Source organism: Rhinoraja longicauda, chromosome 9, assembly GCF_053455715.1.
Source record: "Rhinoraja longicauda isolate Sanriku21f chromosome 9, sRhiLon1.1, whole genome shotgun sequence".
NCBI lineage: Eukaryota > Metazoa > Chordata > Chondrichthyes > Rajiformes > Arhynchobatidae > Rhinoraja > Rhinoraja longicauda.
This window is the reverse complement of record NC_135961.1, coordinates 46575194-46588253: the sequence shown is the minus strand read 5'-3', so window position 1 is coordinate 46588253 and position 13060 is coordinate 46575194. Positions and strand designations below refer to the sequence as shown.

General features: G+C 46.0%; 1 protein-coding gene across 1 annotated transcript in view; it reads right to left on the bottom strand.

The window, feature by feature from the left end:
- The window catches only part of LOC144597062 (cation channel sperm-associated auxiliary subunit epsilon-like), a 110296-nt gene extending 97598 nt beyond the window's left edge, over positions 1-12698 (bottom strand). Inside the window, exons 1-3 of the mRNA XM_078405976.1 lie at positions 12317-12698; positions 11007-11055; positions 410-483 (exon numbers count right to left, since the gene is read on the bottom strand). Of these exons, the coding sequence (XP_078262102.1) occupies positions 410-483; positions 11007-11055; positions 12317-12390 (197 nt within the window). The 5' untranslated portion in view covers positions 12391-12698. The remainder of the gene's footprint in view (positions 1-409; positions 484-11006; positions 11056-12316) is intronic.
- Positions 12699-13060: the final 362 nt, after the last annotated feature.

The following is a 13060-nucleotide window of genomic DNA, read 5'->3' as shown; positions in this document are numbered from 1 at the left end:
CTTCTTATAAGCTAAGGATGTGGTCCTGATCTCTCAACCTACCTCACTATGGCCGTTGCACATTCTTTCTACTGCTGTTGCCGTAACACTATATTCTGTCCTGTGGTTATTTTTTTCAGTGAACTTCTGAATGGCTTGATTGAAAGGATAGCAGGTAAACAATGTTTTTCACTGCACCTCAGTACCACTAAGCAATAATACACCAATATCAATATGAATGCCACTATAACCCAGAAATAGTCATTGCTGTTTTTCACTTCAGGGCAAAAAATATAACTCTTAATTGCAACTGCACAACACCAAAGAATAGCATTACTCAATGAATTTCTGGGCAAAGATGTTTACAACAGATGGTGCTTCTTTTCCATGTTCAAAACTTCTTTCACCAGAATGTTAAATTTAATCTTACGTTAGAGAGCTGACTGTACAGGGTTTTGGAACGATCCATTGAATGAGTGAGTTTCCTTCATAATCCAGACGGAGCTGTAAATTTTATATAGTTGGTGTTAAATACTGAACTGAGTCCAATGCATGCTTAAATTCTACAATAACTTCTCTTTATACAGCAGTTTAAATGTAGAGAAGGTAAATGCCATTTTCTCCTTTGTTTCTGTGCCCCTACTGCTTTATCTGGTTTAATTTCCCCTCTTAATATTTCACACTTTAACAAAATGTCTGCATCATTCTCCTCTGAGAATAAGAATGTAAATTATTTGTTTTGAATTGTTTTATCTTTGTCTCTTCTTTCGGTTATTTTATACCTACTCTTCTTTGTTATTCACTTGGCTTTCATTTATAAAACACGTTTGACTCATTTTATATACTACTGTGTATTTTGCCTTACTAATCTCAACTTTGGTGTTATGCTTCCATGTACATCTAGGATTTTAACAATATTAAACTTTTGATATCTGCCATGTTTCACTTTTTTTGTCTTATGCTATTTTGCACATTTCTTGATATCCAGGAAGGATCCTGTTTTCTAACTGTTATCTTTTATTTAGTGGATACGTACTTTCCCTAAAACCTTCACTTTCTCCTTTTTGAGTACTTGAAAATGATGAAATGAAGGCAAATGAGAAGTGTTTTTTTAGGGTCTACAAAAAAAAGTAAAAAGTTGAAGATAAAAGTAATTGTAAACAAGGGAAGCAGAGGGGCACAGGTCCAGAACAGCAGCCAAAAACTACATACAAATGGATATTGGGAAAATTGCATTGGCCCAGTTATATTGGGAAATATTCAGCAGATCAAGCAGCAAATGTGCAGAGAGAAACAACTTAACATCTGTTCCTTAACTTTACATGAGGAATTTACTTTTGGCACATAACCCTCAAGCATACTTTCAACATTTAATGTGTAAGAAAAAAACTGCAGATGCTTCAGGTCAGTCTGAAGAAGGGTCTCGACACGAAGCGTCGCCCATTACTTCTCTCCCGAGATGCTGCCTGACCCGCTGAGTTACTCCAGCATTTTGTGTCTACTTTCAACATTTATTTTTATTTCAAATCTCCAGTGCCCAGATTTTTGCATTTTTTCTAGTTTTAGAGGTTTGACAGTGAATGAAAAGGCTACTGAATGATGTAGCCATGAGTGGTTATGAATGAATCACTGAAAAGCAGAAGATTTGTAGATACTGGAAATGAAAAATGAAACACCAGAAAATGCTGGATATACACATCAGGCAGCATCTGTGAAGAGAGAATGAGTTAACATTTCATCCGAGTTATAAATAACTATGCAAATATCGGTTTAATGTTCTTTACTTGAATGCACGTAGCAATTGCAGCAAATTAAAATAGTTGATAGCATACAAACTGATGAGCGGTACAGTGGCACAGCTGGTATAACTGCTGCCTCACAGCGCCAGAGACCCCAATCTTCATTTTCAGCATTTTCTGTTTTCAGTTTAAGTTTCCATCCCCTGCAGTTTGATTTTCAATTTAGGAAAATTTGCTTGATGCAGTTTTTTAGAGTCATAACGTGATACAGTGTGAAAACATGCCTTTCAGCTCTACTGACCATCATGTCCCATCTCGACTAGTCCCACTTGCCTGCGTTTGGCCCCTATCCCTCTAAACCTATCCTATCCATGTACCTGTCTAAATGTTTCTTAAATGATGCGATAGTACCTGCCTCAATTATCTCTTCTGGCAGTTCGTTCCATACACCACTTCCCTTTGTGTAAAAACGTTACCGCTCAGGTTCCTATTAAATTGTTCCCCCCATCACCTTAAACCAATGTACTTTGGTTCTCGATTCCCCTACTCTGGGGCAAGAGATACTGTGCGATTATCCGATCATTTTCTCTCAAAGTTTTATACACCTCCATAAGATCACCCCTCATTCTCCTGATCTCCAATGAATAGTCCTAGCCTGCTCAACCCCTCCTTATAGCTCAGGCCCTTGAGTCTTAACATCATCCCCATAAATCTCCTCTGCACCCTTTCCAGCTTGACAGCATCTTACCTATAACACAGTGCCCAAAACGGACACAATAATCTAATCTCACCAAAATCTTATCTAACAGCAACATGACCTCCCGATCTCTTTACTCAGTACTCTGACTGATAAAGGTCACTGCGACGAAAGCCTTTTGTTCACCCTATCTGTAACGTCATTTTCAAGGAACTATGTACCTGCACTTCTAGATCCCTGTGCTCTACACTTCCTAGAGCCCTACCATTCACTGTGTTGGTCCTACCCATGTTAGACTTCACAAAATGTAACACCTCACATTTCTCTGTATTAAATTCCATCGGCCATTCCTCAACCCACCTGCCTAAGATCCTGCTGCAATTTTTGACAACCATCTCCACTGTCTACAATACCACTCATTTTTGTGTCATCTGCAAACTTGCCAATCATACCATGTAAGTTCTCATCCAAGAGACTTCCATATTTTCTTTTTTCTTCAAATCAAATTCCAAATCTCAAATTGCCATAATGCTGCAAGAGTGATGTTTGAAGTCATAGAACAACTTCAACAAGCTAAATAAGGAAAACATGTTTCTAGTGATAATGATTGATAACTAGAGGTTAATAATCTAAAGTGACTGGCAAAGGAACTAGAGATGACAAAAACATAAGAAATAAGAGCAGGAGCAACTCATATAGGGTGATGGGAAAAGCTATGCAGGGGAGTTAGGAAGACATAGTTTGCCTTCATTGGCTAAGGCACTGAGTAGAAGAATTGGACTATCATGTTACAGTTACAGAGTTGTAGAGATATATAGCACAGCAACAGGCCCTATTATCCAACCTGTACAAGAAAACCATGTCTATCTGAACTAGTCCATTTACCTGCATTTGGTCCATATCCCTCTAAACCGTTTCTATTCACACATCTGTTTAAAGGTAGTAATCATATACACCTCCACAGTTCAATCTATATACCCAACAACCTCCAAGTGAAAAAAATTGTCACTCATGTCCCTTTAAAGTTTTTCCCTCTCACCTTAAATCTATGCCCACTAGTTTTAGACTCCCTATCCTGGGAAAGAGACTATGACCCCTCACCTTATCCAGGCCTCTCATAATTTTTATATACCCACAAATTATTATATACCCACAAATTCTACAGGAATGTGGTTTGGCAGCATGAATAGTAATACAGAATACACACATTTCTGGTCACTATTAAAGCACATGATTAAGCTAGAAAGAGTGCAGAAAAGATTCATAGGTCTGAAGAAGAGTCTCGACCCGAAACGTCACACATTCCTCTATCCAGATATGCTGCCTGTCCCGCTGAGTTACTCCAGCATTTTATGTCTATCTTTCATAAGGATGTTGTCTGGATTGGAGTCCTTGAGTTAACAGGAGGGGTTGGATAGATTAGGTCTGCTTTCCCTGGAATGAAAGAGACTGAGAAGAGACTGATAGAGGTACATCAAATTGTAAGAGGCATAGTTAGGACAAATGTCCAGTATAGGGATGGCAGAGATGTCTAAAACTAGAGGGCACAGATATAAGGAGGGAGAGAGGGAGGTAATTTAAAGAGGATATGTGGGATAAATCTATCAAACAAAGAATCCAGGTACCAACTACAGAGGAGATGGTGGGGGCAGGAATAGTAATAACATTATAGAGGTATGTGGATACCTTGTGCTTGAATGTGCAAGGATATAGGATTCATGCAGGCAAATGGGATTAGCATAGACAGGAATAATGATCGGCATTAATGTGGTAGACCAAAGAGCTTGTTTCTTCGCTGTAAATTGTTACGATTTATATACTCTGGAGGATAACAAACTTCATCTATGAAAAAGATATTCTGCCATAGCGCAATAGACATGCTCCGAAGAAACTTTGTGTTATAGAAAATCGTGTTATAGAAAAAACAATTGGGTCAATGGAAAAAAGGGGATTTGGGGCTAGATTGTCGCTATATAACAAAGTTTCATTCTTTGCAGCATTAAAGGTCTTTTTAATTGTTTAAATTCTAAGTGTAAGTGTATTTTTGATATAGGCTAAAGATACTAAAGACTACATGTTACATGTTAATAGAGTATCATTGCACAAGTGTCAATAGAAGAAATTGCTCGTCAATTGCAATGACGACCTGTAGTGAAGCTGACAGAATGTGTTGATCCCAGATTGATCCCTGGGATGGCGGGACTTTCATATGAAGAAAGACTGGATAGACTAGGCTTGTACTCGCTGGAATTTAGAAGACTGAGGGGGGATCTTATAGAAACATATAAAATTCTTAAGGGGTTGGAGAGTCTAGATGCGGGAAGATTGTTCCCAATGTTGGGGGAGTCCAGAACCAGGGGTCACAGCTTAAGGATAAGGGGGAAGTCTTTTAGGACCGAGATGAGAAAACATTTCTTCACACAGAGAGTGGCGAGTCTGTGGAATTCTCTGCCACAGAAGGTAGTTGAGGCCAGTTCATTGGCTATATTTAAGAGGGAGTTAGATGTGGCCCTTGTGGCTAAAGGGATCAGGGGGTATGGAGAGAAGGCAGGTACGGGTTACTGAGCTGGATGATCAGCCATGATCATATTGAATGGCGGTGCAGGCTCGAAGGGCCGAATGGCCTACTTCTGCACCTATTTTCTATGTTTCTATGTTTCTATGTTACACTAGTCCAGACCTCCCAACATTTGATTTTACAAATTCAGAATTTTGATGTCCAAATTTCACAATTTTACATCAACTTTTTGGCAAAAAGAAGTATGCACGCCAAATGCGCATACGCGTTGCGCTACATTCACGTGTGAAAAACGACTACTATTTCCAACAGTCTGTAGTTCTTGGACTACATGTACAATGTCAGGCCTATCATGAGTATATACTATTATAGAACGGTTATTAAACAGAAATACTTCTTACAACAAAGAAAAAATTGTTTTGTTTTGTTTTGTTTTTCTATTTTGCTTTTTCCTTACACATCCCAATTCTCTTGGTATTGAATAAAAGAATAATGGTCATAAAATGTATGACTAAGTTATGAAGAAACCCTACTCCCCCCCACCCCTCCCCCCTACTCCTGTACAATACAATACAATATATCTTTATTGTCATTGTACCCAGGGGTACAACGAGATTGGGAATGCGCCTCCCATACGATGCAATAATTTAAGTAATTTAGACAACAGCAACCCAACGAAACGAAACAATTGTAAAAGTTTTTGACAGGGTAAAGTGCAAGTTGATCTATGCGTTGTGGCCATCCGGCTCAGCAGGACCGGTTCATAGCAGCTATGGCCCTGGGGATGAAGCTGTTCCTGAGTCTGGAGGTGCGGGCGTAGAAGGCCTTGTATCGTCTGCCCGATGGAAGGAGTTCGAACAGACTGTTGCAGTACTCCACCCATCCTCCCCTTTCCCCCCAAATCCACTCCCCCACCCCTCCTCCCCCATTCCCCTCCCACCCCCACTCTCCCCCTCCCTTCCTCCACACCCCGACCCCCACTCCCTCCTCCCACTTCACTGCCACCCTCCCCTGCACCCCATGCCTCCCCCCCCCCATCCCCTCTCAACATCAACGGGCCTCACACTCTGCAGCGAGCTAGGCCAGCGGCGAGGCCGGGCCAGCGGCGAGACGAGGGCAGCGGCGAGAGGCGAGGTGAGGCTGGGCCAGCGGCAAGGCGAGGCGAAGCCGGGCCAGCGACAAGGCGAGGCCGGCCGAGCGACGGCGAGGCAAGTACAGCGGTGAGGCGAGGTGAGTACAGCGGCGAGGCGAGACCAGCGGCGAGGCAACGCCAGGCTAGCGGCGAGGCGAGGCGAGTACAGCGGCGAGGCCTGGCCAGCGGCGAGGTGAGCAACGAGGCATGTGTTTTGCGGAAAAATGTGAGGCAAAATCGGAAGGGTTGGGAGGTCGGCTAGTCTCATCTGCCTGCATTTGGTGCATATCCCTCTAAACCTATCATGTCCGTGGATTTGTCCAAATGTTTTTTAAACATTGTGATAGTACCTGCCACAAGGCCGTCCGGCGCGGCCTGAAATAGGCGGCGGGATTTTTCTCTGCTCGGCGGGGGCTTCAATGTCGGGAGCCATGACCGCCCCAACGTGCAGTGGCAGCATCTTCGCCCGCCCCAGATCGCGGGGCTTGGGGCTGCGGACCTTCCATCGTCGCCTGGCAACTTCAACAGCCTGACCGCGGGAGAAGACGGCAGGGGAAGAGAAATTACATGCTAGCCTTCCATCACAGCGAGGAGGTGACTGGAGGAGACTCACTGTAATGGATATCTCTTTTTTTTGTTTGTTTTGTGTTCGTTTGTGGTTGTGTAATTGCTTATTTTATTGCTCTTACTGTTGGACTGTGGGTGACGAAATCTTGTCCAAAAGACTTGTTTTTTGGATGACAATAAAGGTAATTCTGATTCTGATTCTGAACTACATTCTCTAGCAGCTCGTTTCATATACCTACCACCCTTTGTGTAAAAATGTTGGCCCTCTGGATCCTAGTAAATCCATCCCCCCTCACCTTAAATCTACATCATCTGGTTTTTGATTCCCCTAATCTGGGTAAAAGACTGTCCATTTACCCTATCTATTTCACTCATTATCTTATACACCTCTATAAAGATCACCCCTCATCCTTTTAAAGTACTAGCCTGCTCAACCTCTCCCTATACCTCAGGCCCATGAGTCCTGACAACATCCTTGTGAATCTTCTCTGCTCCCTTTAAGCTTAACAACATCATTCCTATGACGGGTTGACCAAAACTGAACACTATATTCTAAATGTGGCCTCACCAATGTACTGTACAACTGTAACATGACCTCCCAACTTCTAGTCAATACCCTGATAAAGGTCAATCAAGAAAGCCTTCTTGACCACAGTGTGTACCTGTGACGCTACTCTCAAGGAAATTTGGGGCGGCACAGTGGCACAGTGGTGGAGTTGCTGCCTTACAGTGAAAGCAGCGCCAGAGACCCGGGTTCGATCCCGACTACGGGTGCTGTCTGTACGGAATTTGTACGTTCTCCCCGTGATCTGCGTGGGTTTTCTCCGAGATCTTCGGTTTCCTCTCACACTCCAAAGATGTACAGGTTTGTCGGTTAATTGGCTTGGTAAATGTAAAAATTGTCCCTAATGGGTATAGGATAGTGTTAATGTGTGGGGATCGCTGGTCGGCGCGGACCCGGTGGGCCGAAAGGGACTGTTTCCGCACTGTATCTCTAAACTAAACTACACTAAACTAAATATGTACCTGCACTCCTAGATCCCTCTGCTCTACAACACTCCCCAGAGCCACTGTGTAGGTCCTGCCCTGGTTAAACTTCCCAAAATTCTATACCTCGCACTTCTTTATATTAACCATCCCTCAGCCCATCTGCCCAACTGATCTAGATCCTGCTGTAATTTTTGACAACAATTTCCACTATCCACAATACCATCCACTTTAATGTCATTTGCAAACCTTACACATTCTCATCCAAATAATTTTGAACCGAACCATGAGGCACACCACTAGCCACAGGCTCCCAGTCCGAAAAAAAACCTTCCACCATCACCCTTTGCTTCCTGTGATGAAGCCAATTTTCTAGCCAGTCAGCCATCTCTCCTTGAATCCAGTACAGCCTACCATGTCAACCTTGTCAAATGCCTTGCTGAAATCCATATATACGTCTACAGCCTGAAGGGTCTCAACCCGAAACGTCACCCATTCCTTCTCTCCTGAGAAGCTGCCTGACCCGCTGAGTGACTCCAGCATTTTGTGATACCTTCGATTTGTACCAGCATCTGCAGTTATTTTCCTGTACGTCTACAGCTGTGCCCTCATCAACTTTTTTGTTCACATCTTCAAAAAACTCAATAAGACTCGTGAGCCACGATCTCCCACGTACAAAACCTTGCTGACTATCCCTAATCAGTCCTTGTACATCTAAATGTATGTACAACTTATCCCTCTGAATACTTTCTATTAATTTTTTTACCAGTCTCACTGGCCTGTAGTTCCCAGGCCTTTCCCTTCAGCCCTTCTTAAATAGAGGCACAACATTTGCCACCCTCCAACCTTCTTGCACCTCACCCATATTTAATGACTGATAAATTTCAGCCAGGGCACCTGCAATTTCCACTCTAGCTTACAACAGTGTCCTCGGATGTAACTGATCAGGTTCGGGAGATTTGTCTACCATCATATGCGTTAGGACTTACAACACCTCCTCGACCATAATACTGACTGCCCTTTAGACACTACCATTGACCAAGTTCCCCGGTCCTCATATCTTTCTCAACAGTAAAAACAGCAGAGAAATATGAATTGAGGGAATTGCCCATCTCCTGTGGCTCCACGCAGAGTTGACGACTTAGATTCCGGAGGGACCCCATTCGCTGTCTGGTTACCCTTTTTCCTTTAATGTACATAAAATCTCTTGGGATTGCCCTTAATATTATCTTCCAGAACTATCTCCTTTTCCATTTTTAGTCCTTCTAAGACAATCTTCTTAGTCCTGCAGCTGCCTGCAATCTCCTGACATATTTGCTCTTCAAACACCCATTGACTATTGGGGGCTGATCTGGCCTCTACTCCCCATTCTTGCTTATTCCCAAAAACTTGGGCACAGCGTTAGAGTTGCTGCATACAGTGCCAGAGATCCGGGCTCAATCCCGACTATGGGTGCTATCTGTACAGTTTGTACGTTCTCCCCGTGACCACGTGGGTTTTCTCCAAGATCTTTGATTGCCTCCCACACTCCAAAAATATACAGGTTGTATGTTAATTGGCTTGGTATAAATATAAATCGTTCCAAGTGTGTGTTAATGTGCGGGGATCGCTGGTCGGCGCGCACTCAGTTGGCCGAAGGGCGTGTTTCTGTGCTCTATCTCTAAACTAAACTAAACCAAACCTTTTCACCCCATTACTCATTGTGAATCTGATTCTGTCATAAAAAACATTCAAATACTCTGATTCTTCCATTTGAGGAAGAAAGCTCCAAAGAATTATGACCATCAGAAAAAAAGTCACTGAATTTTTGTCTTATATGGGTGACATCTTATTTTCAAACTCTGTCTGTCTATCCTATCTTTGCCTCACATACTTCTATCAAGTGTGCCCTGAGGTTCTCACACTCAAGAGAAAACAATGTAAATATGTCCAACCTCTCCTTGTAGCTAATACTCTCTAAATAAAACAGCATTGTGGAAAACCTCTTCTGCAGCCCCGCCAAAACCTCCACACCCTTCCTGTAATGTGGTGACCAGAACTGCACAAAATACTCCAAATGCAGACTAACCAAAATCCGAAAAAGCTGCATCATGACATCCTGACACATACTCAAAGCTCCACCTGCCTTTGCTCTGCCTATTTCTGTAGGTAATCTATATATCAATGTGTACTTTGACATCCTTTCTCACAGTCTGCAAATCCAGTAATCTTGATCTGAATTACCTTTATTGTCATTCAAAATGAATTGAACGAGAATCATTTGCCACACAGCCACAACAGTACGGAGTAAAGACACAAGACACACAATTTTAACACAAACATCCATCACCGTGACTCCTCCAGACACCCCTTCACTGTGAGGGAAGGCAAAAAAAAAATGTCTCTCTTCCCCCATGCTTCTCCCACGGACAGATAGTTCGACTTTTGCCGAGGCGACCGAGGCTCCCAACTCGCGCAGCCCCCGCAAGGAGATGGAAAGTCCCACGGCTGAGCCGTACCGGGCGATGGAAGGCCCCGCGGCCGAGCCGGGCGATGAAAAGTCCCGCGGCCGAGACGCGCCGGGCGCTGAAAAGTCCCACGGCCGAGCCGCGTAGGGCGCTGGAAGGCCCCGCGGCTGAGCCGCCCCGGGCGCTGGAAGGTCCCGCGGCCGAGCCGCGCCGGGCGATGAAAAGTCCCGCAGCCGAGCCACGCCGGGCGCTGGAAGGTCCCGCGGCTGAGCCGCACGCTGGAAGGTCCCGCGGCCGAGCCACGCCGGGCGCTGGAAGGTCCCGCGGCTGAGCCGTGCCTGGCGCTGGAGGGTCCCATGGCCAAGCCCGCAGGGCACTGGAAAGCCCCGCAGTGATGGAAGGCCCCGCGGCCGAACCGCGACGGGCGCTGGAAGGTCCCACGGCCAAGCCGCGCCAGGCGAATGAAGGCCCCGCGGCCGAGCCGAGCCGCGGGACCGATGGAAGGTCCTGCGGCCAAGCTGCGCCTCGAGGAAGAGTTTTTTTTTTAAAGAAAGGTTTCCCCCATATACACAGCTAAAAATAAACTACTACATACATCTAACACTGACACATAGACAAAATAAGAAAAAGGATAAACAGACTGCCAGCTCACTTACGTCCCAGTTATTTATACATATCAAAAACACCAGATCCCTGTGAAATTCCACTGGTCACAGACAAGCAGCCTGAATAAACACCTTTCCACCATAAGCCTATTAGTAATTAGTTATTAGTAAACCAAGTCTGAATCTGTACACTGAATCCTGTGCATCTTAATCTTCTGGAACAGCCTACCATGGTAGTGGCAATCGGAGTATGATCCCAAGATTAGGAGAGGGGCGATATTGTATGTAGTGATAAAGAAATCTATTAATCATTGCCCGTTGGTAGAATCACTTACACTCCTTCGCGTATTTATGGCAATTCGACTTTCCATATTGTTGGAATATCTGAAAAAAACATCTTAAAATTAATGTTAAAAATGTTTTGTTTAAAATTGCCAATGTAGCTTAGCATATAAGATGTATTGTCTTTCAATGTAACCTTTTTATGAGATATCTATACAATGCAAACTCTCAGAAGCCAGGAATTTTTTGAGCCTTCTGTTAACTGAAAAGAATACGGCAAACTGCCCTTGCACCATCCTTTAAAATGGACTATTAACAAGATAACTTTACAATATCAATATCGCCCCTCTCCTAATCTTGGGATCATACTCCGATTGCCACTACCATCCCTCCCACCCATGTCCTCCGACCCAGATCCTGCCCACCCCCCAGGTCCTCCGATCCCAGGACCTCTGACCCCAGGACCTGTCCACCAACCCAGGACCTCCGACTCCAGGACCTCCTACCCCAGGACCTGTCCACCAACCCAGGACCTCCGACCCCAGGACCTGTCCACCAACCCAGGACCTCCGACCACAGGACCTCAGACCCAGGTCCTGCCCACCAACCCAGGACCTCCTACCCCAGGACATGTTCACCAACCCAGGACCTCCGACCCCAGGATCTGTCCACCAACCCAGGACCTCCGACCCAGGTCCTGCCCACCAACCCAGGACCTCCTACGCCAGGACCTGTCCACCAACCCAGGACCTCCGACCCCAGGACCTGTCCACCAACCCAGGACCTCCGACCACAGGACCTCAGACCCAGGTCCTGCCCACCAACCCAGGACCTCCTACCCCAGGACATGTTCACCAACCCAGGACCTCCGACCCCAGGATCTGTCCACCAACCCAGGACCTCCGACCCAGGTCCTGCCCACCAACCCAGGACCTCCTACGCCAGGACCTGTCCACCAACCCAGAACCTCCGACCCCAGGACCTCCGACCCCAGGACCTCCGACCCCAGGACCTCCGATCCCAGGACCTCCGACCCCAGGACCTCCGACCCCAGGACCTCCGACCCCAGGACCTGTCCACCAACCCCGGACCTCCGACCCAGGTCCTGCCCACCAACCCAGGACCTCCGACCCCAGGACCTGCCCATCCACCCAGGACCTCCGACCCAGGTTCCGCACCCCGCCTCGCACCAAGACCTCCCCGGGTCTGCACGTCTCCCATCCAAGTCTTCCCCCTAGGACCTCAGGCAGCTCCTCTCACCCAGGAGTTCCAGGACTACATCCGTCTCCCCCTGATTGGATCTCCGCCGCCCACTTCTCACCACACCCATCGATGTTCTCCACCACGCCTCCATCTCCCTTACCTCCACACCGCCGAGGCAACATTCACACTGCCCAGCAGCAGCAGCAGCAGCAGCAACATCGCGGCGGCGCCCATCCCACCCCCTGTATTCTCGCCTCCTCCCAGCTGGCGGCAGCGGCGGTTGGCCGGCACGCGCGTCCCTTTACCCGCGCGCTCCTCGCCGGCCGCCGCGTCACGTGGGATGCGGAATTCACTCCTTATTGGACAGAATATTGGACAGCCTCGCCGGCCGCCGCGCCGTGTGAGGGTGTTGTCGTTTGATGGAGGAACGTTTCACATCAGTCCTCGCTCCAATCTCGGCCCAAAACTCGACATACATTCGTTATTGACGTCACCGTTTTTAGTCTTATCCGTTTACGAAGCCTCAGTGTTTAGTGGCTGCATTTCACCGCGTACAGACAACTGGATTGATCGCTAGTCTTGCCACATGCCGAGCCATCCACTGTTCCCGCGTCAGACTGCTCCGGCATCCTTATGTCTTCTGAGTTATTTACAGCTAAATCATCCCCACGTTAGTCTTAGTTCGATTCTTAGCCCGAATTTGTTATCTAACCCCAAGCAAACCTGAATTTAACCCAATATAATGGCGATGTTGATATAATTAGTCGTCTCAGAAAACAGTTTAGTGTTTAGTTTATTGTCACGTGTACCAAGAGTGAAACACTTTTCTTGCGTGCTGACCAGTCAGCGGAAAGACAATACATGATTGCAATCGAGCCATTCACAGTGTACAGGTACATGATAA